This window comes from Gallinula chloropus (assembly GCF_964237585.1).
Source record: "Gallinula chloropus genome assembly, chromosome: 17".
Classification (NCBI taxonomy): domain Eukaryota; kingdom Metazoa; phylum Chordata; class Aves; order Gruiformes; family Rallidae; genus Gallinula; species Gallinula chloropus.
In genome coordinates, this window is record NC_140102.1 from 95,044 (window position 1) to 120,253 (window position 25,210).

General features: G+C 40.6%; 1 protein-coding gene across 1 annotated transcript in view; it reads left to right on the forward strand.

Annotated features, from left to right (window-relative positions):
* Nucleotides 1–3,545: 3,545 nt before the first annotated feature.
* KREMEN1 (kringle containing transmembrane protein 1) overlaps nt 3,546–25,210 on the forward strand; it is a gene marked incomplete at both ends in the record, with an annotated part of 28,984 nt that continues 7,319 nt past the window's right edge. The window contains 5 exons of the mRNA XM_084271808.1: nt 3,546–3,624; nt 13,517–13,679; nt 17,575–17,666; nt 22,705–22,829; nt 23,574–23,727. Of these exons, the coding sequence (XP_084127934.1) occupies nt 3,546–3,624; nt 13,517–13,679; nt 17,575–17,666; nt 22,705–22,829; nt 23,574–23,727 (613 nt within the window). The remainder of the gene's footprint in view (nt 3,625–13,516; nt 13,680–17,574; nt 17,667–22,704; nt 22,830–23,573; nt 23,728–25,210) is intronic.

Sequence of the window (25,210 nt, forward strand, 5' to 3'; positions counted from 1 at the left end):
TAATGATTTTTTAAAAATCCATCTTTATTCAACTGTCCAATTAGAGTCCATCTTCAAAACAAAAAAAAATCTGTTACCTGCACTGGAAATGTTTTGCTAAACTTGCAATGTTTTCCTCAAATAACTGCAACATGCATACTGATACAGTGTGTTTCATTATCTTTATTTAAAAATCATTTCAGAAGTACTTGTACAGAAACCTTTTACCAAAAAAGAAAAAAAAATTAAAAGTCACCATTTGCTTTTGCACACATCCCAAAGAGTTTGTGAAATCATTCTTGTCTTGTACGAGTTTTTTAGATAGTGGAAGAATTGCTAGCTTTTGCAGATTGTTTGGTCTGGCTTTCTGATGTTTCTAATTCATAAACTACTGGAAAATCAGGGTGATTTCAAAAAGCAAGGACAAACTATGTGTGCCCAATGTACAGGAAAACTAGATGAGTGAAACAGTACAGATTTTACATTATAATGGTTACAAAAGAGATTGAAAGACATGCTTTAGACCATGCATTATGAAGCGTAAAATTATTCATTACTTACTAGCTGTTGTTGCTGTTGCTATTGCTGTTGTTTGTAAATGGAGCCCACAAACCACAAGCACAAAATCACAAAATGAGAACAAGTGGTCATGAATACAGTAAGTTGAAATACAAAACTGTGCAACAGAAAGAGTCTTGTAAAAAAAAAACCCAAAAGCCAACCAACCAACAAAACCCTTAGAACACCGGGGAGTGATCATTGGCAATAAACTGGCTCTCCATTGGCAGTGTGCTACAGCTTTAAAAAAAAAAAAAAGCCACTGACTGGTGAAAGTGGGCAGCAGAATGAATGAGTGAAGGTGATCTTGCCTAGGGCTGTTGGCAGACCAAACTGGCCTTTTTGGGGCATACGATCGATTTGGTGAACTTCCTTGTCAATAAAGTGTTAAAAATTTGTAAGCTTTCTCTGTTCCAGTGTTCTTAAGGAACAGAGTGCCAGATGAAATGGAATCAAAATTGTGTGAACAGGTAACACATTGGGGTCCCAGTCCTTGAGAGGAGAATTTTGTGTCATTCACAAAGTACAGAATCTCTGTGTGCTGTCGGACGGCATGTACCACAAGGAAGTGCTGCATGCACACACAATGACTTGCAAAGAATGCTAGCAGCGCTTGATGTCAGTAGCTCAGACTGGGAACGGAATATATGGAATGAATTAGAACTCCAGTCCTCCAGAAAAAAATTCTACATTAATCTAAGAACACAGTCAATTTCTATGAATCAGGATTATTCATTTTAGCCCATCATAAACAAAGCAGTGACAAAAAAACACCACAAGCTGTTCCTTCTGGTTGGTAACTCTCCCATCACAGCAATCTCCACTTCTCTAGTTTATACATACACACACATTGGGCGTGCATGGCACACACACATATACTTACACACACACACACACACATTCAGTGGCAACAAAATCATGTCTACTCGCAGTGCTCTTCTGCAACCAAAGCTCAGGATCAAGAACTTTGGCAGAATTTGTGAGCCAAATAACTGAACATACTTGTATTTTGTGTGAGGAGGAACTAAACATTTTTTGCATTTGCCATTTAAAAAAAAGCCTAACAGCAAGCTAATAGAACACTGCTATTGTTTTTCAGTATTTCATCAACTTAAATATTCTACATTATAAATTCAGTTCAAAGAAATAAGAATGTGGGACATCATTATGCTGTGATACTAAAATATCCCATGTAAAGCCATGACAGTATGTAATCCTTTTCCCTGCTTTTTATATATATTGCAAAGGCTGAAAGAAATTTAAGTAAGTTTTTCACCTCAAAATCAACCTCACAGATGTATATCATGGGAGGTTTCTGCATGCTAAAATTGAGATGGACCATAGTGCGTGTTGATACAACAGTTAAAGCCTAGAAACTCTGTTCTGTGTTTTCCTCTTTCAGAGTAGCAAAATTGCTCTCTCCCTTTCATATGTTTGAAGGTACCGCCCTGTTACATAGCAATGGCCTGAAGCTGCTACCAGGAGAAGAGCATTTGCCCTCCTGTTTATGACAAAGCAAGTGTAACTTCCTGCACGTGTCTTTTGCTGTTGTCGTTTTTTCCTGGTGGATTTATTTTTTTGCGAGGTGCTGCCGTTGTGGAAACGTCTCACAGGTCAGCTCCTCAGCCTTTGTGGCAGTTCAGAGAATGGCTGCTTCACGCAGCACCTTGAGGGGGTTTTGTTTGGTTGTTGTCCTTGGCTGTCTACATGTAAAGGGGAAAACTGGAAAAGAAAGCTATCTCTCTGCACCTGTGTTCACCATTCTCAGAAAGCAACACTGCACTTTTTCTGTAGCTGCCCTGTGTTTCTGTGTGATACGTCTCTCTGCACGTTTGTATCACCGTGAGTGTGTCTCCTTGTGTCTGCGTGCGTCCAAGAGTGCGGATGGGTCTATGTGCACGCGGGTCCTTATGTCCCTGTCCCCCCATGTCCGCCCTGCGAACGACCTGTGTCTCCGTATCCGTGGGTATCTATGTGAGGCCCATGCGTCTGCCTCTGCGTGTCTGTGGGTATCTGTGTGAGGCCCTGCGCCCGCCTGCTGCTGGCGGGCACGGGTGGGGCCTCTGCAGCTCGGGCACGCGGTCGGCAAGTGTCGGTGTTTTCTCCCGCACGGCCCCACGCTCCAGTCGTTTCTGTCGGGCGGGAGGTGCCGTTTCACGCGTTTAAAACGACGCTCTAAATCGCACCGTGAGGCACCAGCACCTCGCCTCTGGCGGAGCCACTCACGGTCGCGTCCCTCAGAAGGACCCTGTGCGGCCGCAGCCTCCCGCCGCGCGCTCGCGGCACCACACACCCGCGCAGAGTGCCTGTGCGCGAGCAGGAGCCGGACGGGACTAGAACGAAATCGTAGCCTTCTGTCCCTGTGGGTATCCGTCCGCCGTCGGCTCTCTCTGTTCCAAGGGATGAGAGACCCGCAGCACCTGCGCGCTCTCGTCTAATGAGCAGAGCAGACTCGCGCGGCTCCAGCCTGACGGAGGGCGAGTGCGGGGTCGGGGCAGTTGCTGGCCGAGGAGTTCCCGTGCTCCTGCTCGGCGTCTTCAGCGGGGAACTGGGTGCGAGAGGGCAGGGTGGAGTTACGAGAGCGAGACGTGGGTCACCGCAGCTGCGGAGGAGCGTGGTGGGGGGAGTGGGGGAGGTCGCCGAGCCACTGGCTCGCTGACGGCGGGGCGGCCCTGCCTGAGGGGGAGGGCTCCGCGGAGCCCCTGTGCTGGCCGCGGAGCGAGCACCAGCAGCCCAAACCTGTCGGTGTCAAATGTAAAAGCAGCAGTTCTGCGGTCCCGCGCTGCAGCAGGTTGGGATGTTGGTCTCTATCCTTTCCTGTCACATGGCTGGTAATAGGATCCCTCATCTGCCACTCGGCACCTCGCCGGGGCGCAGTTACAGGACACATGCTGTAGGGCCGCCGCTTCCCGCACTTTACGCTCTTCCCGGCTGTCTCTGACTACTTCTGCCCCCGGAGCGCTGGGGCTGCCGTCTGCGAGCGCCGTGCGGCCTGGCGGCCGCTGCCCATGGAGCCCCCCGCCCTCGCTGCCGTCCTGGCCTTCTCAGGGCTGGCGCTGAGCTGCTGCCGCGAGCCCGTTCTCTCCGGTGAGTGACGCGTCGCGGAGAGCCGGGAGGGGGGCGCGTTCGGGTTGCTCCCCGATCCCCTCGTAGGACTGAACGGCGAGGGAGCTGGGAAGTTCCTTCCCAAACTCCGTGGACTTGCAGCTGGCGCGCTGCCTACCGCGTACGGGCTCGGCCGCCCGAGAGCTGGCGACGACGTCCCTTCCTGATCGCCAGGTTGATGCGCGGCTCGAAGCTGTTCGTGCGAATGTTCAGGGGGTATTTTCGTGTGCAGTTTGCAGCGTGAGGGTGTTTGAGGATCTCCGAGTGCTCATTGAGCCGAGAGCCCGGGAAGTCGTGTGAGAGCATGAGGTAAGAGGAAGACGAGCAGCACATTTTTCTATCGAAGTGGTTTGGGACCTACACCTGCAGAACAGAAGCATTTGCAGGGAGAGGGGAGCGTGGGGGGTGAGTACGCTTACCGGGACATGAAATAACCGGTGAGAGCAGGGCAGAATTGGGGCTGCGGAGCCAGGGCTGGGAGGGTGGCCATCTCGTCTGGCCGCAGTGAGCTGCCCCAGCTCCATGTCAAGTATGGACTCCTCTGACCATTCAGGTTCTCATTCACCAAGGAATCTGGGAAGCCTGAACACTTGCTAGCTGTTAGTGTGGGTTTTTTTCACTTAACACTTCTCTGCACCCTTCTGTCCTCATCTCTGTTGTTAATGATGATTTCCAGTACCACGGTTTTCCTCCGATAAATGTTGGCCCTGCTTCCCAAGATCTGAAGTGGTCATTCCTGACAATCACAATCTCACAGCCATTGAATATACAGTCCTCCTGGATACATTTTGCATATTTTAATAACTGTTATTCTTTATAACATAGAATATATGCTCTACTAGCTTTTGGTATGAACAGATAGTTGCTCATCAAGTTTTTGTAGATACACTTGATTAGATTCGGAAAATAGGCTTTCTCAGGGCATGAAAAGCCTTTTATCAGAAAGAGAACTCCAAAAGTAAACTTTACAACTTCTCAGAAGTTATCTGAAGTGACTAAAATGCGAGAGTGTTTTCAACTAACTGCGTGTAGAGGGCTGCCTAGGCAGGGACGTATCTAGATCATGCCTAACAGTTTGTTTCCCATTAGGACACGTTTGGTGCATGCAGTAGGTACTTCTTCCTCTGCTTAAGTTGAATTATGTCTTCTAGTAATGTTTCTCAGCAAAACTGTGGAGCGAACGCTCCATATGTGACCGTGTCTCTCTCAGCAGCCTGCATGACAGCGAGTGAAGGATATGTCCCATTGTGAATGTTTGGTTCATAGGCTATTGAGACGATTCTGTTTATGCACTTGCACTTCCATCCTCTAGCCAAATTCTAATTGCGTGCACTGGCAGCCACCGAAGGGGATGGGAGATGCCCGAGCACAAGCAGCTGGGGTGAGAGGAAGTTAAAATAGTGCCTCTAAGTGAAGGAGCAGGAAAGGAGAATGGATCTAGAAACCACTGTCCACCTGTGTTGGCACTGGATGATCTTTGAGGTCCCTTCCAACCCAAAGCATTCTATGATTCTATGTGTCTTCTGCTAAAGAACCTGAAAACAGTGCAGATCTACTTTTCAATATGGGCCTATAATTTGTGTGGCATGTACTAAATCTACAGAGTTGTTAATCTGCACAAACCATACCTCAGGATCTAGTTCTTGACCCTTAATCCCCCAGGACCAAAACAGGGTCAACTGGGTCAGTTTGCACTTGAAACCAGCAGAATTCTGAAATGGCAAACCATAATATTTCTTTTGTAAGGCAGTTTGTCATATTGTATGCTTTTAGTGCTGCCTGTTGCTTTTAATCAAATGCATGTCTGAAGAAGCTTCTTGTAAAATGCAGTGAGAATACAGGCTGTGCTACACCATCGTTTTCTAAGAAAGGAGAGAAACGTTTTACGAGGCAATTCCAGAAATTAAAATTTTTCAAACTGACAGAAATTAGAGTGAGTTGACAGACATTTTTTCACATAGTACTGTACTGCCTTTCACAGAATGTTTCTGCTTCCCTGTGTGACGTCTAAAAGTTTCTATTAATCCAAACACTGGCATTTGCAGCATTCGGACTTCAGTCATGCCACATTTCTCAAGTGAATCAGAAATAAGAGATGGGTGAACAGATTGCCGAACATTAAAGGACTTTCTAAGTTTGGTGAGCTTTGTATTACAAGGCCAAAGAGATGGAAATGCCATTGGCAAACACTAGTTGCAGTGAACAAATGTTATTTTATATGCTCAGTGCAGTAAGTTCTTATTTCTAGTTTCTGTATTTATAGTGTTCGCTTAATTTCCTGATCAGAAGTGTATATGATGATCAGTCGTCTTTTCCCTTCTCTATTTTCTTTCCATTTAGCAACACTGGGTCACCATGTCCTTGGTTTTCTTCCCACAAGTCTTTCTGTTGAGCTGCTGTTTCAGCCTTCTCTCACAAACTTTGCATCTCTGATCATCTTTTTTTCTATATATGTCTTGCTGATTCAGAGAAGCAGTTCTACTTGATAGGGCTTAAGAAATTGTCATGGAAATAGTCAAAAAAGCATTTCTAATCAGACAGGGAGAAAATGAAATAGTCATATATTTCAGTATATCATGCTTCTACATGTAACTCAAAGTCCAGAGTTATGTGAATGGATTTAGGCAAGATGGAGCCAAAAAAAAACTGGGAAGAAGACAGGGATTACATGCTGCCAGCTGCAAAATTTGTGCTTTTTGTCATATCACACCATAATGGTTGTGCAGTTGGCCACTCTCTCCATCCACACAGTAGCTATGGCCCATCCTGATAACATTTCCAAAGGGATTCAGTTTGCCATGCTTGACAGTGGAACAACAGTTTTAAAATTTCTCAAAGAAAGAAAACAAATGGGTATATTAAGGAACAGAAATTCTTATGGGGCCACATCATGCATTCTTACTTGCAGTGATAATCACAAGACAAGCGAGTGTGTTGGCATCTTGTGGATGAGGACCAGCTAGCAGCTGCAAAGCCGTGGCTAATATACCATGTTTGTGTTGTATGAATACAAAGAAAAGTGTACAAAATCCTTAGTTCTAAGCATTAGAAATAATGGTAACCACCTCTCATGCTGAGATCCTAATTTGCCTTCTTCCAACATATTCTGGAGAGGATCTGGCCAGTCAGATAGCATTCCCCCAGCCCCCCACCTTTTTCTTTTTTCTTTTTTTTTTTAAGAAAAAATAAGAAGTGATGAAAAATTAGATTGAAGGTTAGTAATCAATTGCACAAGAGTAGCAAGTTCACATATGTAACAACTCACGCTTTTCCAGGGAGCAAGGGTACAGAACTTCACATGTCTATACATTCCCAGGCATGTACATTCTTACAGGACAGACAGATGCTTAAGTCAAGGTTTGATCAAATGTCAGGTGACTATTCACTGTGACTACTCTCTGTATTGGACTGGTGCTAAATAAGAATCTAGTTCTGATCAGCAAAAACTACTGCATTTGGGGACCTAAAAAAAATTGTATGTGTGTATCCCAGTGGATGTGTAGAATGAGAGAGAGAGATGATTTTTTTAAACTACATTCAGAGTGCCCCTACACTTAGAGGAGACATGAGGAGTTAACCAAGTGCCCCCATAGCGTGACATCAGAATTTAACTGCCTGATGTACCGAACGGGGAGTTACTTCCTATCAATTTTGAAAATTGCCATTCTAAAGAAAGATCATTCTTTCTTGAGCATTTTTCTGTAGCTTGTATCAACTGTTGTGTTGCGGTTTTTTTTTCATGGTTACAGCACAAACACTCAAGCCTGCTAGTTTTGAAAATGGACTTTTGTTATTTTAGAACTATTTGGAATAGTAAAGTACCGAAATGTGAAAATACTAGCCTTAATTTTTGGCTTGGGTAGGTCTAAACCAGCCTTACACTCCCCTAAAGCATTTATTTTGCATCATAATATGGAATGAGATTATTTTGTGACCAATTGTATGATAGTATGCAAATGAACTGTTGGTTTTACTGATAAAACTGCATCTTCAAAGGAAACCATTGCACTGCTAAAAATATTTTTAATAATGACCACAGAAGCCATATTTGTCTCTTTGATCTCCTGAAGCTTCTTCTGGTTTTAATCAGTGTTCCCACATGAATAACTGTGGCAACCTATGATAATAGAATCCCTATTCACATCCATAGGGAAACAAAAATGTTCTCATCTGAAGAAGGTAATTTGGTCTTCTGCCCCCTCCATCCGCGGGCCCCTGCCTCTGTTACCGCTGGGGTATCTTGGCATCAGTTAAGTGGCTTCTGTCCTTTCCTCTGTGCATTACTCTCTCATTGAAGTGTTTCTGCTGTCTAATTATACCCTTTCGATCAAATTAGAGACTGCAGCATCTGGTTAGTGCCTGTAACTGTTGCCATCTGCACCTAGATACAGTGCTTTCATTTAAGGAGGAGTGCTTGAATTGCAATCTCTAGCAAGAACTAGAATGGTTTTCATAGAGTGGAAATAACTTAAAACTTCTTAGAACACTAGGTAAGCATACACATCAAGCAACTGACACCTACCTGTTATCGGACCTGGCACCTTTCGTTCCTTATCTTTATATTCTGCTTAAGTACTTTTCTGACTCTTGTGAAAGGCCGTCACAAAAAGAAGTGAGTACTGAGCAGGCAGTTAATAGCATGTAAATTCAAGGAACCCTTATTTCTTGCTCCAGCTTTACACAACGTTTAATGTTCTGGCTATCACATCACTATGATGAAACCCAAGATTTAACTAGCAGCCGCTTTCATTTACCTTTCATTCGTTTGCAGACTTTAAAAAGAAAACCTTGTTTCTTGTTTGGCAGTAGTTGGTAGGAAAATTTCTAGCTGGGTAGGCTTGTTTCTGGTTGATAATTGCTGTCAACCTTTAATCTCTCTGGCCACTAGTCAGCACTCCAAGTAGCTTCCAGAACTTAAAGCAAACAAATAACTTGAGTAACTTTTTTCCCCTCCCCCTTTTGATGAAATGGTTACAAGTTTGTCATTCTGAATTTTCGATCTCAAAAGGTACCTATATGCCCCAATCTTAAGAGTACTCTAAGAAGTCATTTAAACCATCCTGAAACCTCAATTTCTTCAGTCTGCAATTTGTAATGTTGCTAAGTATATGTCTCTGAGAAAATACGGACTTTGAAGAATGTTCAGAAGACTTACATTATTTCCCACTTGTCAGCCAGAAAAGGAAGCGCGTTTGAAAAGTAGCTGTTTTCTTTGTTGCTCATCTCACTTGTACAGAAAAGACTGCAGATAAAATTCAAATGTTTGCATTATTTTTCTGTGGTAAGGTGGCATGAAATCAGTTTCTCAGGTAACTGGGCCTCTTGCTATTAAGGACTTAAGAGATTAAAAGCAGTATTTGGAATTCCATTTTCAAAAATATTTGGAAGCCAACGCAGACTCTAAAATGTCAGACCTTTGTCATCAGTGCTTCATTCAGTAAAGAGTCTGACATATTCTGCACTACCTTAATTTTTCAGAGAATCCTGCAGTGGCGCCCATGTGGAGTGCAGGCAGCCATACAGTCCCAAAGTAACAAAGGCATAAATGATCATTGTAAGGTCCCTACATCGAAGAAGAAACTGAGACAGATGGAAAAAATTTTTGGTACAGCTGCTGTTTGATCTTCCAAATGTTGATCTGGCTCTAATAAAACTAATTGTGAACCTGTATCACACACTGAGCATTCACTCGTAGTGGACAACCATTCTCGGGCTCTTTTTCTGGTTCTTCTTTCTGGCGGTTGCCACTCAATACATACTTACTTAGTCTTAGTTTTCATTTTTTAAAAAAACTAATTTTTCTGTCAACTGTGGCATCTGATGCACCGAAAGTGAAACAGTCACGATCACATGCTGCTCTCCGTGTTTTCTCCCTAAGGCTCATAAGCATTTTGCTGGACAGGACCTGTTGGAACCTTTGGCTTTCCCTGACTAGAACCACTGCAGTGGTTCTGGCTCTGATTAATTCTATTTGCAGTCATCCCTGTGAAACAATAGAAGCAGCAGGTAGTTAGGCAGTTAATAGGGGGAAATCATCACAGGCATTGATTTTAATCATGGGTTTGAAGGAAGCCTCTACTTCACACTATGTCTGAAACCCAGCTGACTAAGATCTTGGAAATCCAAGGAGATTGGGAGACTTCAAGATGCGAATGGTCGCTGCTTTTTCTGTGTACTGTCTAAACCCCTAATGATTTAATACAGATTTATGGTTGACGTGATAGTTTAAAATGAGCCTTAGGTGCATGAACAGAAACCATGTGACAAATGTATCAAGCACAGTGGCATTCTGATGCTTTTTATGAAGCTGTCAGCTTTAGCCTACACAAAGTTCCTGTTCTTCCCTTGTTTGTCTTTGCCACCCAGAGAGGACTTGGATACAGTGCAAGTTCTGTCATAGCATACCATAGTTCTACAAAACTTTAAGGCTTGCTAAAATTTGTAGAACTGGTATTAATTTCCTTGACTCAGATTCTGAGCAAAGGGCTTCATAGTCTAGAGTAACAAGGAAGTATCAACCAATGCAAAGCAGTTGGATCCAGTGGGTGCCAGAACAGTAAGGGAGAGGAGGTTATTGGTCATTGTGTTTGTTGGTGGGGTTATTTTCCCCTCCCTCCTACAGGATCGTAATCTACCAGAGAGAAATTGGGTGATTTGAGTAAGCCCAAGAGTTTTATCAGTAGTGTTCAGTCCACTCTTTTTTGACTTTTATGTAGAAAGCCGCTTTTAGTGTTGTGTGGACAAGTCTGGCTGAACATTTTTAAGATCATCTTTTCACAGAACTACTGTGCCAGTGGTAAAAGGACAGAGGTTCCTAACCTCCTGCCCTCCAGAACTGCTTAGGACTTACAGATTTGAAATGGAGAGGTCAGCAGCAGTCTGTCTGCAGATGAAACATACATTTTGTATGTTTGACACCCTGGGAATATTAATTTTGTAATGAGATCACTAATGTAGTGGCTTGGCTGTTGAGTGGCAAAATTTGGTGATATCGCCCTGTGTGATAAATAAAAGAATTCAACTGTTTACTGCCAAGATGCTGAAAGATTTGTAGCCACATTACTGAGATTTTTATAAAAAACTGTACAAAATGTGTCTCAGCAGATCTCTCAGCTGATTGTTCAAAATAAATGTGGGACTGATGACCTGATGTTTAAATGCCAATATTTCCTTGAAACGATTGTTCTCCAATCCTATAGCAAAATTATTAATCACTAACAAACTGAAAATGTCCCATAACTCAAAAAAGTATCTGTTTCATTTGATAACAGCTGCTAAATTCCATAACTTACATTTTTGTTTCACTTTTTCTAGGATAATCGATTATTTTATGTGGTATCTCACAGCCTTCCTCTTTCACATCTAGATACTGTAGAAGCCGGGGATGCTTCACAACAACTCAGTTGACACATTTGTCCTCAATCTCTTGCTAGCGCAAAAGATACAGCGTTTGTTACAGCTAGGTATCTTCTTGGGAACAAAAAGCTACAGCTAAGAGGAAGGGAGTTCTCACTCTTCCTTTTGTGCAATGGCCTTAAAGTGTTAGCGGGATGAACTGTGAAGAAAATCTACTTAAGAACAAAAAGCTGACATGAAAATGAAACACGGTTGCTACTGCAAGTTAAAACATGGGCCAGTCTTAGCAGAGCCTAACATGGGCTGATGTTAACTTCAGTTTAGTCTGTGTGCCAGATCACATTCAGGTATTGTAGCATTCCTTGCATTTCTGAGTAGATGTTAGTACATATCACCACTCCTCATTTAGCAGTGAGAAGCAAGAAAAAGTAATAGCACTAAGTTAAAGTAGACAACTTTACTGGATGAGTTTATCACTTCTCACAGCTGATACTTAATACTGCAATTTTTTTTTTTATCCAGTTTGATTATGTTTTCCTCTATTTTCTGCCAAATTCATCGACTTACATTTTTGAGCTATAACATAGAAAAACTTTTACATGAACAGCAAAGCAGGAGAGGTATTGAAGAGAGTTATAACACTGTGGTGACTTCAAAATGGAGTTTTTTTCATGTGTTTATGGAAATACCTGTGGTGGCCTGAACACTGGAAAAACTGATTTGCATTTTCAAGTAAATGTATGTAGCTCACCTGCAGAGCTAAGGCAGTCAGGTAAATTGCAGTAAGGAGGAGTATTGACTCGAAGCTTGTTTTTATTAAATTAGACAGCTTTCTGTCCATGGATACATTAATGGCTGTGCAGACAGCTCTTCTGTGTGCCTTCAGCAACAGAATTCCATTAAATAGAAATCCTAACTTGCCTAGGCTTGAATATGTGCAGTGAAGGCACAAAACCAGCAGCTTTCATCTCCTGTGTAATAAAACTGAAATAATCATGATAATTGCACAATTCTGATATCTTTTTGTGGGCCCAGACTAAACTAATTTCAAAGGCATGACTTTTAATAATGCATTTTCCCTTCTCCCACAGTATTCCTAATACAAAAGAGGTGTACTCAGTATCAGGATTAAGTTTGGGATGATTTGGTTTCTTTTTCCTCTTCCAACTACAGCCACACAGGTCTTTCTAGCCTTGCTTTGCAAAATAGGTCTCATGAGGGACACCTGAGAACAGTACTGGACTTCACAGCACTCTCCTCCTCCCTTGGGGCGGTAGAACATCTCTGCAGCTGTTACATGGTTTCTACAGAGACCACTATCAGATAAAGCTGAGGCCTGCAGCTGGTAGGATGCAGTTGTGACTTTCCTCAGCAGTGCTGTTCAGTACAAAGAAACACTCACAGCAATGTAACGCAGCAGTTTTCATTCTGTTACGGGCTACTGTATTTTAATAATATTTTAAAATAAATGCACAGATGGTAAATGTTATGAAGTATGAATTACAAACATGACGGACTTATTTATGGTACACTAATTATAACTAGTGATTGAGGTTAGAAGTGGCCTGTGGAGCTCATCTTATTTAACCCCTCAGCTCAAGCACAGTCACCTAAAGCATGTTGGCCAGGACCATGTTCAGATGGCTTCTGAATGCCTCCAGGGATGGAGATTTCACAGTCTCTCTGGGCAAACCTTTCCCATGCATAATGGAATTAAATGTTTTGCCTTTTTAGTAAAGGTAAAATTGTTCATACATATGAATATTTATTTGATCAGAAGATGTCATTAATACGACACAAGAAACCCAGGCAGCATGAGAAGGGGATGATGTATTTAATAACCAGAGGAATATTTGCTTTGTTCTGTAACTTGCTGAGTACTAGGAAGCAAGGAAAGCAAACCTAAATGGGAGAAAATATGAACGTGGCAGAGGAACACTGATGTCTAAGCTTTAATCTGAAAGCATAAATGCTTTAGTGGGAAATCAGCGTTGAGATTACTCTACCAAAGGCAATTCAATCCAGAGGGAAAAAAAATGCCGAAGAATTATTCTAAATCAGAATGTCAGTGTTTGCAAGAACCCTATTCACGACTTCAGTTAAACTGGCATGAGATTGAGTAATATTCTGGTAAGTGGCAGACTGATAACATAATCTAATTTCATTTTTGGAAAAACAAGACTTTACAGATTGATCCTAATAACTAAAATGCGGGGTAAACAGCAATAAATGTAGTATACTTACTCAGAAAATGGATGTTAATTGTATTCAGTGCTCTTCAGACCAAACTGTCTTATACATTGTGTAGTAAACTAATGAAATCATAGTATCTTCATTAGATACTGGAGAGAAAACTTCTATTTCAGGTAGCATCTTTAGTTGCCTAAACAGTGCAGGAAACAGGTTAGTGAAAGGAAACATGGTCTCTTGGGGATGGGATGGAGGACAAGGGAAGAACAACCAAACACTAAACCTACCTACGTACATTCTTTCTTTTTCAATTTCTGTTTTTTCCCAGAATGTTACACAGCAAATGGGGCTGACTATCGTGGCACTCAGAACCAGACCTCCCAGTATGCAGGGAAACCTTGTCTTTTTTGGAATGAAACGTTTGAACATCCTTATAACACTTTGAAATATCCCAATGGGGAGGGAGGGCTTGGAGAGCATAACTACTGCAGGTAAGAAATATCTTATTGCTACTAACATTGCCTGTATATCCAGTGTTACTTTAAATATTTGACACAAAATTAGGAAGCTATCTGTCGTGCAGTGAAGGATGTCAGAACCATGGATATCTAACAGGTTTTGGTTTATCCTGTAATCAGTACCCTGGATCTAAAAGCACCATTAGTAGACAAACGTTTTCAACCCCAGCTCCCACCCAAAGTGCAATACTACATAACAGCATATAATTTGGCATAACCGAGAAAGACTAGAGATTCTTAAATGAAAAGGTGCAGGTAATTTAAAAAAAAAAATCCAAGTCACAAATAGAGAAGCACTAGTGTGTGTCTGTAGGAGTCTCTGGTGCATTATGGTTTTTATCCTCACTCACAAGTCTGGTTCTGAGTTTTGTACTGATGAAAGGTCACTAAAATGTAGATGTAGTCACTAAAAATTCTCAGTGAACATGAGTTGTTCAATGACTTTAGAGTTGTTGCTTGAATTCAGAAGCTCAACTGTCAACGGTTACAATGCAGGTCAAACCATGGCAGATCTATTTTCATTTGCTTGCCTTCTAAAAAAGTCCTCAATAATAGAACTCAGAACAAAGTAAGAACTAAAGTTCAGAGATGTTTAGGCTCTGCAGGCTATTTTTCAACCCACAACATTTAACTCATGCTGTTCATCAGGAAGTTGCGTGAACTTCTGTCTTTCAAGAACTGATCAACCTCTCTTTATGTGTCTCTAATACTTGCAATGGAAATAGCAATAATGTGGAGAATAACCCGATGGATACATTCCTTAAACAGTCATATTATCAGCTCATCTAGGATGCATGTAAAGTTGAGTGGTGTCTCTTACTGGATAATGGGGACAGAAATGTTTAAACCAAGAGATTAAGAATTGAGTTACTTGGGGCATAGCAAAAAAAGCTCTAACATGTCCTTTGTGAGAAGATTCAAATCACACCTGATTCTCCTGGAAGATGCCTTGACTTAGCATATTATAGGCTTTCTAGGCTGGAGCCTATACATATGTCACCTTCGTGTTGAAATTGTTTCACTGTAAGCAATATAAATCAGGCAAAGCAAGTACATGGGAGTTCAGGACAATTGCTGTCTCACAAACAGAGGCCCTCATTCTTGATCCAAGAACTTTTCTGTATTTAATCAGAAATAGACATTGAAGAAAATATGAGAGAGACAGAGTCAGCCAGTTAATGGAAAGTAAATAAGAAAGCACAGGAAAGAGGTCTTTTGACATGCAGTAGAGAGATGGGCACATTGCTGAAAGGAATCAGTGGCGTTTCCAGAATCTTTGACTCGGGAGGATATTTCTCATTGAATAACATTGGTGAAGAACTGGAAAGAAGATGACTCGTGTAGGATCTTTTCCAGTGGCTCCAGTATTGCTTCAAGCTAATGCTGATCAATGTGTTGTGCTGGTGGACTCTGTTTTCAGTCACAGAAGGAGAAAGCATAATAATGCCAAGTTCTGAACCGAGTCTTTTTTTCAATCAGTTCAGCATTTTACAGGAGCAAGCAAAAATAGATCATCTACAAGAGAAACTCCATGAAGTTGAGCATTCTCTTTAGTAAGTGTCCTGGAAGCCAGATAAAACCATCAAGCTGTCTAGTGTCAGATTGCCATGTGAACACTGGAAGGACTGTCTTCCTATAAAAAACTTTTCACACCAACTTCACAATCTTCCTCAGATTAAGACCACCAAATGCATAACAATTCTCATAACACAGAAACTGTGTCCCTTAGTGTGCATACTAACATGAAGCTGTAAGAAGGCTAGTGACCACCGAATTCTCGCCGATGCGAGTAGCAGTATCAAAAGTATTAATTGTTGCTGTGTGGCAATATCATGGATAGACTGCATCTACACAGTTTTACTTTTGGCTAATACTTATGTTAATACAAAGTGAAACATGTACAAGCTATGCAAAAATGTGTATGGCAAAGTAAATGTTTATCCAGGTGTTCAAGTAATCCTTACTAGAGTCTCACTCTACTTAGCAAATAAGAATTTGGTGTTACAAGGATCAAGAAGCCTATAATCTGGTGTGTAAACTTGAGAAGTTGTGTGATTACCCAATACGGTTTTTTAATCTCAGTCTGCTAGGTGTTAGTTGATTCTCTGAAATTTGACTGGAAGGTTCGCCATTTCCTTCCTTAGGCCTTGTCACTTGGGCCACAGATGTATGGCATGATAATCCTAACTAACTAACGGATGCATTTTAACTTCACATTCTTTTGAAAATAAGGCTTGAGAAGTAAGAGTGTCAGAGCTTATCTTCAGCATGCAAATCTTGTTGAGGCCTTCTGAATGAAGATAGTGCCTTTTCAGCTCTTTTATCTGCCATTCATTTGCTTGGTGGCAATGGACAAGTTGATCTCACCTTCCTGAGGCAACACGTACCTCACAAAGCTTTTTAAAATCCTAATGCATTGTTTTGAGGCACTTTTAGGGACAAGATTTGGATAATCTAATTTTACACTTCAAGCATTAATCTGAAGCTTGTTATCTCTCCATGGGTGGTTCTTACGTAGAATACTTTGTTTACTGCAAGACACCCTGTTAAGATGGAAATGCCTCATAATGCTCCACTAAACCTCATCTCAGCCATAACGAAATTTTGCTGAGTGAAGTTTTTTGAGATTTTGAAAGACAATTGTTTTCTAACTGTATGCACTTTTGATGTTCAAGGCAAAGGTTTTTAAAGACATTAATCACATTTCTCTGCTATTCCCTTGGGTTTTAAGGCATTTGTATATGGAGTGCCATAACCATGATTCAGTTAGAGGCATCTGATTTCTGTTATGCAGGTGTAATCACCAAATTTCCATTGCCATGAAAACAAGGAAAACTGTGTGATTTTTTGAGTACAAGTTTTCATGCTTTTAGTCTTCTGCTTTCTTTAGCCATTAGCTTTAGGCTTTCCTTGTCTGCTGCTTTTATTAGCCTATTTGAAAGACTAGCTAGCAGCAGTTTTGTGAGATAGGTTGAACTCAACCTATCAACTCTGTTCAGCATTCAGTTATTTGACCAAAAACCGTTCCCAGCAGTTCTAAAATTGGATCTCCCACAAGTTTTTAATATGCCCAAATGGCAACAAGCAGCAGAACTGATACTCCAGTGTAAGGGTGTCTCATTAATAACTTCATTGCAAAGTACATGATAAAATGATTGCAGTGGGCCTTAGTTACAAGAAAAGGTCATGTTTCAACCTGACTGCCCAAAGTAACAATTTATTCTCTTAAATTAATTTTTTCAGTGTTTCAAAATGTACACGGAAAAAACCTTTAAATACCTAATGACAAATTAGGCATGCATTTGTAAATGATGCTACATAACAGCAAAGAATAATATTGGACGCATAAGGAATTAGCTCATCCATGAATATCAGATCACTGGAGCAGATTTATTCAGCTTTGCTGAAGGGGAAGAAAAGACCTCGGTCTTTCCCAGGTGACTTTATTGGATAAATGTTTTTGTCATCATAGATACAGGAAGTTGGAATCTGGACTATTTTGTACCAAGGCAAAAATCAAGTTTAGGAGTCTAAGGAATCCATGCACAGGATCTGGGGCTGAAATTCTTCCTCTATCTCAATACTGTCTGGAAATAGCTCTGCACCTTTTAGACTAAAAGGCAAAGGAAGTTATGTGTTAGACATTACTAAATTTTATGCTTGCTATGTACTGTAAGAACCAAAGTTATCTGAACTTCTTTACCACTTCAGTGTTTTTCATGGTATATATGTCCAATGGGTTAAATATTTAATAGGTATTAGAGTAAAAATAGTGATGACACTGGCACTAATAAGTTTTATTTTTATGTGGGTGGTTTTTTTAAATATTTGATTATTTTTCATTCATTCCCTTTTTTTCCTCATTCAGGAACCCTGATGGAGATGTCAGCCCATGGTGCTATATTGCTGAGCATGAGGATGGAATATATTGGAAATACTGTGAGATTCCCTCCTGCAGAAGTAAGAGCAACATGCATCTTTTTAGGCCTGCATCTCTGTTGAACAGAGTTTGGCAGTTACTCAACAGTGGGTGGTTAATTTCAAACAGAAATTAGGATAAGGCAAACCATCTTACTTTCATTTGCAGACTGAGCAATATTTTCAACAGGTCTCTAGAATTAGTGATAAGCTTACTGAATCATTTCTCCCTTGCTGTCCTTTCCATTTAATCAGAATTAATGGATTATGTTTTTTACAATTAATACCAGACAGAATAACTCAAAATGTACAATGTACTGCTAGTTTTTTTTTAATCCACAGGGATGCGTCATTCATTTATTAAAATCTAGAGAACAAAACTGAGTAGGAGATTATGAATTAAATTTTTACAAGGTACCTATGTGTCCATCATTAGCTTGTAAAATGGGTGTCATTACAATGAGTTGCTTACGAGAATTAAAGACACTAGAGAGGATGTAGGCAAAAAGTGGTTATTTGTTACACATATGGGAGCTCTGGGCTAGAGTTGTATTTCTTGCAGGTACGTGTACTTAGCATTGCTGTGAAACTGGAAACTGGACTTTCATCTGTTTTTTTTTTTACCAGATAATTCACAAGCTATTCACCTGAAGCTTCCTTCCAGCATTGAATATTTTTAATGTATTATTTACCTTATCCAAAATGTAGAGATTTTATCACGATTCATGCCAATATGTTCAAAAATTTTAATTCCTGAATTCTCCAGGATGAGCTTGTAAGAATCAGATTCTTCAAAATATGCCTAAATATCAAAGAGATTCCATATTAACAGTCAACCATAACTAGACAGTTTTTAAAGTGTAATCATCAATGCCTTTACTTGCATTCCTAACTTCATCTGTGGAAGTACTCTCTGTTTCTTTAACTTATGTTTGTACTGTTAAGCATCAGAGTAGTTGTCCTTATGTTGGCATACTTTTGTTTGGAAGAAGTGCATTTCTTACTTGAATTTAAGAAAACAAAACTAAAGTAAAATAGTTTTAAAGCAATTTATTTTGTCCATAGCTTTCTTATTTTATCAACATGAGTGAGAGATTCAAATCTTCAGGCTGGGCAAACAAATACGTAAGTTTGACCTTCAGTCAGGTGACTTTTACCTAGTTTTAAGGTACAGATTGAGGAGTGCAATTTAAATAACACAAAACCATGCAATACTCTGATATTCGGAGGACATCTTACTCTTACTTTTTAATGCACCAGATCCTATTTAGGGAACATGACCCTCCTAATTAACAAACTTATCTTGATTGAAAGTGAAAGAATTTGCATTTTCTTTAAAGACCACAGATGTTAACAAATTCTCTCAATATGGCATCAGTAAAAAAGCTGAAAGGCAAATTCTCTCCACTCCATTTGTTCTACACAAAGGGTCCTTTTTAAAAGCAGCCTCACTCATTTTCTCTGTGGTGGGGAGCAGAGGATTTTAACTTGGACACTTACTTGCACAGATAATCCAGACTTACATTTACAAAATGTCCTTTTGACCAGTAGCAGCTGCTTCAAGCATTGCACTGAAACTGGACACCAGAAAAAGGAATTGCAGCAATTTAGAACAAACTGTACAAGCCCATCCAAGTCTTAATACAAACCTCATGGTCTATGGAGCTGTGTGAGTAAAAAAAAAGTCACCATTTTCTGTTTTCAGTAAGCAAAATGCTACATTACAGGACCATAAAAAACAACTTGTGAGCTGCAGAATGCAGAACTGAGTTTTGTGATGGAGCAAGAAAGCAATTGAGTAAAGAAATTCTATTTAAAAAAAACTTACATAAGCTTTTTTTCCATAATTATGTTTACTAATAGAAAAGACAAGTATCTGGAGCATAATTTATGTATAAACTGTACCCACATAATACAACTACAGTGCCAACAACATGAAGTGTCTTGATTGCCTGGAGACATTTGCATGCAGTGATTCACTGTAGCAATAATTAAGAATCTACAGCTAAGAATTTTTCATTACAATGATGGTTTTACATTATTATATCACGTGTCTCATTCACTAACATTTATACATAACACTGAAAGTCTAATTCAGAAATGCGTTCTGGCATTCTGCGTGTGTAAACATGCCCTAGAGAATTTAGCAGTGTTAAACGAGGGTGGATAGGTGCAGTCACAGAAGATAGCTGTAGCTACCCCAGGAGGAGCTGCTTAGTTCTTTCTCCTCTTCGTCTTCTCTTCCTAATGGCTTGCCTGCTAAGCAGACTGGAATGGACAGAAACGAAAGGCATCGGTGAGTCCTGAGAGAACATGTGCATCTCACATGGACAATTCAGAATTGAATGCTTTAGATAGTTTGTTTTCAATGCTATTCCTGACTTTTTAATGAAGTTAGGTTGAAATTTGAAGGAAATAACTTACGCTCCCAAAAGGTAAAAGAAAGACTTGCTGCCCCACTTCATTGCATCTCCATGGTTATGGCCTGCATGAGTCCAATCATTACTGGAAATGTATTTCCTGTGTGCATGTATGCCATGTAATGAATTTATTTCTTACTGAAATATTGATGAAGTGTTAAAATGGCAGAGACAGGTGAGTGAAGAATAGAGGTGCATACTACCATTGCAAAAATCTAGCAGGCCCCTCAAAGACAGCTAGATGAGCATAGCTGGAACATGCTTTTGAACTCAAAACGACGATGAATCCCATGCTTTAATGCATCTGCACAAGCTCTGGTGTTTGCTAGGACCTCATTACGTCCAATGCTGCTTGAAAGAAAAATAGCATGCTTGCACAATAGAGATGACCTTTTAGGCACTAGAGTACAAGTAGACAGAAACAGGAGAACAAGTCGATACGAACAAGTAAAGGTAGGGTAGCAGTGAGACACCACTGATGAAACCAACAGCAATTACAGAACATTGACTACTTCGTTTTCGCCAAGCTTCTTTACGGCAAAAGATTGTTTGAAACACAAGTAACTACTTATCTAGAAATACTTTTGATTCTTCATTGTTTTTTATATATGTAGCGTTGTAGGATACCCTGGTTTGGTGCTAGGTTGGTTAAGTAGGAAGCTTTTTCAGGCCAGTAAAATCATGCGCTTTACAACAAACTGAGCTCTCTCGAGAGTTATCTGCCCAGCTGTGCTCGGCTGGGGTGGGGCCACAAACGGGAATTTCCAAAGGTATGTTAAGTCAGGCTGTAACTTGAAGTCTCAGTACTTATATGCATGTTGCTGCAGGGCATGAGAAAGCCATAACTCCATGCAAGCATTTATAATTGAAATTGTATCATTCTTAGAAACCAAAATTATTTTATGAACAACATTTGAAGAAACATCTAATGATTAATAATAATATACATACTTGAATTTTATTTCCAACTTCATTAATTTTTCTTTGTGGTACTATAATCCTTTTCTTTAAGAGCATCATCATATACGTGCCATTTCATTTGCTGGTCCCTAATAGATAATGCTAACCCTTTTCCTCAAAATGAGGAAGCTGTCTTAGGCAACATAGCCCAAGTCTGGGACCAAGTTCTCAGACAGAACTGTTAGCTGCTCCAGATGTCAGGATGATTCAGATTTTAATAGTAAACTGACATCAGTTTACAAGCTCTCTCTCTAATATTACAAAAGAATAGGGTCGAAACCATCTTTGTTAGCATTAGAAAAATAGAAGTTCTGAATTCAAGGCATTATTTCAATGGCTGCTGCACATGAACATGCGTAAGAAATCCCAGAAATGGGCCTTCCAGAATCCAGAGGAGAAACTTTCAGGACTGCCTGTACAAGACTTCTCAGTACAAAAGGCATCATTGGATTCCTTTTGTGTTTATGTGAAAGTACAATTATACAGATGCAGTTTACTAACACACAGGTTATCTGATAGAAAGAAGGGCTGCCTGTTTAAGAGAGGACTAGTTCAAAAGGAGCCTCAAAATAGCAAAGACACATGCAATCAGGCATCAGAGGCTGCAAAACCCCAAACCCAGCATCCCCCCCAAAACAAAACCCAAACCCTATTGGTAAGTCAAAAAACCTGAAACAGTGCTGTGCAAAGGGGAGTTCAGAGCTTTCTGGGTACTGAAGTAACAAATGACTGAACAAGTAAAACTGTCATACAGTTCTCTGACCGCATTTACATGTTATGCAGAGCTGTGGAGGTTAGATGGACAAAAAATAATCCTTGTCAATGTGGCATAAGGATAAAAATTGTCTGACTACAGAGCTGGTAGTCACCCTCTCTCCACTAGTCATGTCTAAATTCCAGTACTTTAATAAAACATGCAAAGCAAAACAAAACCAAAAAACCCTAGAGGACAAATTATGCACTGAAGGGGCAAAAATGCTTTCTGATGTCCTACAGAGACCAAGGAGCATTGTAATGTTGTATCAATGCAGATGATTTTTCTTATATTTTTCTTATAAACAATAGATGTTTCTCTTTAAAAATGCACTATTGTTCACTTTGAATCTCTTCGTACATACAAAATATGAAGCTTTTAGCTCCTAACAGAATTTCAGTGTTTAGTTTTGGAAAATTCCCCTTTATAAGTATATAGTGCCCCCCCTAAAACTCCATCCTAAACCAGTTTAAGTTCCCTTTCTCAAATACCCTGTTTAGAAAACTTCCAGAACTTACATTGTTTTGAAGATCAGGCAGAAATCACAGTGTTTAATTTACTTTGTTAAAATATGCATGATCATAGTTAAAAAAACCCACAAAACCTCTGAACCCATTTAATGCTCTACTTTTTTCTTTAATTGTCTCTGTCAGGAGAAATAATCCAGGTATTTATCTTGTCTGTATTACTGCATCTTACAGAAACCAACTACAGCGTATTGCAGGTAATTTGCTGAGATGATACAATGGTATTTCACCACTGTCATTTATCCCTGGGCATGTTTGGAAAATATGACAAGGATCTAGAGTAATGTTTCCCATGCTGTGAAATCAAGACAAGAACATATAGAGACCTGCTTAGTAACCAGGTGGAGCATAAAATGGTCTGTGTCTAGGGTGTTTCCGGGCACACCTTTAGAATGACTGTTGTCTGTTACTCTTGCCAGTGCCAGGGAATCTAGGATGTTACAAGGACCATGGAGAGCCACCACCTTTGACTGGTACCAGTGAGACCTCCAATAAACTTACTATCCAAACATGCATCAGTTCCTGCCGAAGTCAACAGTTTAAGGTGATCTTTTTAATATAGATTTGCAAAACGTTTTCAAAAAGACAAAAGATCAATCGTAGAATATCCTGAGTTGTAAGGGACCCATAAGGATCATTGAGTGCAACTCCTGGCTGCACAGAGGGCCAGCCAAGTCAGAGCGTGGGACTGAGTGCATTGTCCAGATGCTTCTTGAACTCAGTCAAGCTTGGTGCTGTGACCACTTCCTTGGGGAGCCTGTCCCAGTGCCCAACCACGCTCTCAGCAAAGAACCTCTTCCTAATATCCAACCTAAACCTCCCCTGTCACAGCTTCGTGCAGTTCTCTCTGGTCCTATCACTGGTTGCCAAAGAGAGGAGATTGGCACCTGCCCCTTTGCTCCTCCTCATCAGGAAGCCATAAACTGCCATTTCTCTTTCTTTTTTACCTTTAAGAGGTCTAAGGTCTTACTCCCACCCCAGGAGACCTTGATCTCTGAATCCAGAGAAATCTAGGCAAACAACCAAGGAATAATGCCAGGATGCCAAGAGAAAGTATGCTTGCTTACTGCAATTATGAGTGACAAGGTGCTCTAATTGCCCTCTATTTCATCAGCCTTAAGTAGCATCCTGGCAGCTCAAACAAAACCAGCTTGTGGTGGGACCTCTGACTAATCTTATTTCTCCAAAACACACGTGTTCTGTTGCCAGCTTTCTTGATCGTACAATCTCCTGCTGTCAGTCCTTTAAATATCATCCCTTCCTTCCTTATGTATCTTTCTTGTTAAAGTTTGCAGGCATGGAATCAGGTTATGCTTGTTTCTGTGGAAATAATCCTGACTACTGGAGATATGGGGAGGCAGCCAGTACGGAATGCAACAGTGTTTGCTTTGGAGACCATACTCAGCCTTGCGGTGGGGATGGCAGAGTCATTCTTTTTGACAGTAAGTATTGAAACAGGCTCAGTTTTTCCCAAAGGAGAGGCCTTAAATGTTCAGCAAATTAGGGAAAAGGCTTTAACTGCAGTGAAAACTCGCGCACAAAACAGCAAAACACCTAAATTCAGTATAAACTCTTCTTTCCATTTCTGCATAAAATTCACATCCATTAATAATGTGAAATAGCTCCTCTAAGAAACGCCTGCACAGGCAACAGACTCATGCTCCAGAGATTGTCTCTTACTTCCCCACAAATGATACTAACTCGGCTATCACAAGCAGCATGTCACAGAAAGACTCCTTCAGGACTGATCCTAACGAAGAGCAGATACATGATTGACTCAAACACCTCAAAGTTTCAGTCAAATACACCAACTTGGGGGTATCTTATTAAACCAGACAAGACTTGCTATAATCCATATTAAATCACATAACACAATGCAGTGTGGTAGAACTGGAACAGGGAAGGAGTATACCACAGAAGAATAAACAAGTTATGCTGCTGTTACAACCATCATTTATTTCATAATTTCTTATACATAGAAATCCTCCTTTATACTCTTCAGTATACACACTGGTGCTAGCTGTGTAACTTCACAGGTTGGTGGTATGAAGGCCCAGTTGTCTGGCTAGAGTACTGGAAAAGTTCACAGATCGCACTGATATATTGTTACTTCTCAGATTTCAAACGCCTCTGATGTAGAAGCTATAAACTTCGTGGAACTACAAGTGACAATTTTCCTCCTTATAAACACACAACCAAACTTCCCATCTCACTTTAACTCTGTGGTTCCCAGTTAGCGAGTCAGAAAGATACTTCAGTTGAGACAGGAATCCGTTACTCTACCCAATTCTAAATTCTCCCCAAGATACAAAAAGAAGCACCAGAGCTGCATGTTGCTTTCAGTGTTGAGTTAACAAGCAGTTTACACTGCAGCATCTTCTGTTTGCTTCTGCTCTTGGCCTCTCAAATGTTTGATGGACTGTTACTTCCTTTGTAGCTTTCCTTTTCTGGCTCAGCAACCTGTTACCCTGAGGGCCAGCAAGGAAAGAGTGGCTGGGTAAGAGAGGCCATCCTAGTAAATGCCACCTTTTTTGTTTCTGATGAGCAACACCTGCTCACCTAGTTCCTGTTCTCCAGATTATGTCATAACCCCAGAAGCCTCACCCTGATCCCTATACACACGTACAGATGTGCACGCATACACACACACACCCATTAACCTTACATGTTTATGTGCTACTGTCGTGGCCTAAAGCTGTAACATTCAGACCCACAACACAGAACTCTGCCAGCTCTAGAAGGAAATGAGAGGTAAGAATATTTCCATTCCATATGGGGCAATGCTATACTTTGTTAGGTGTCTTTGGATGCCTAGTTAATAGTGCTATTTTGAAGAACATCTTGGGGTGCAGTAATTACAAACACCACAGCCAAATGTAACAATACCTGTAAGCCATTTGCAAAGAGGAAATTTAGCATCTCAGT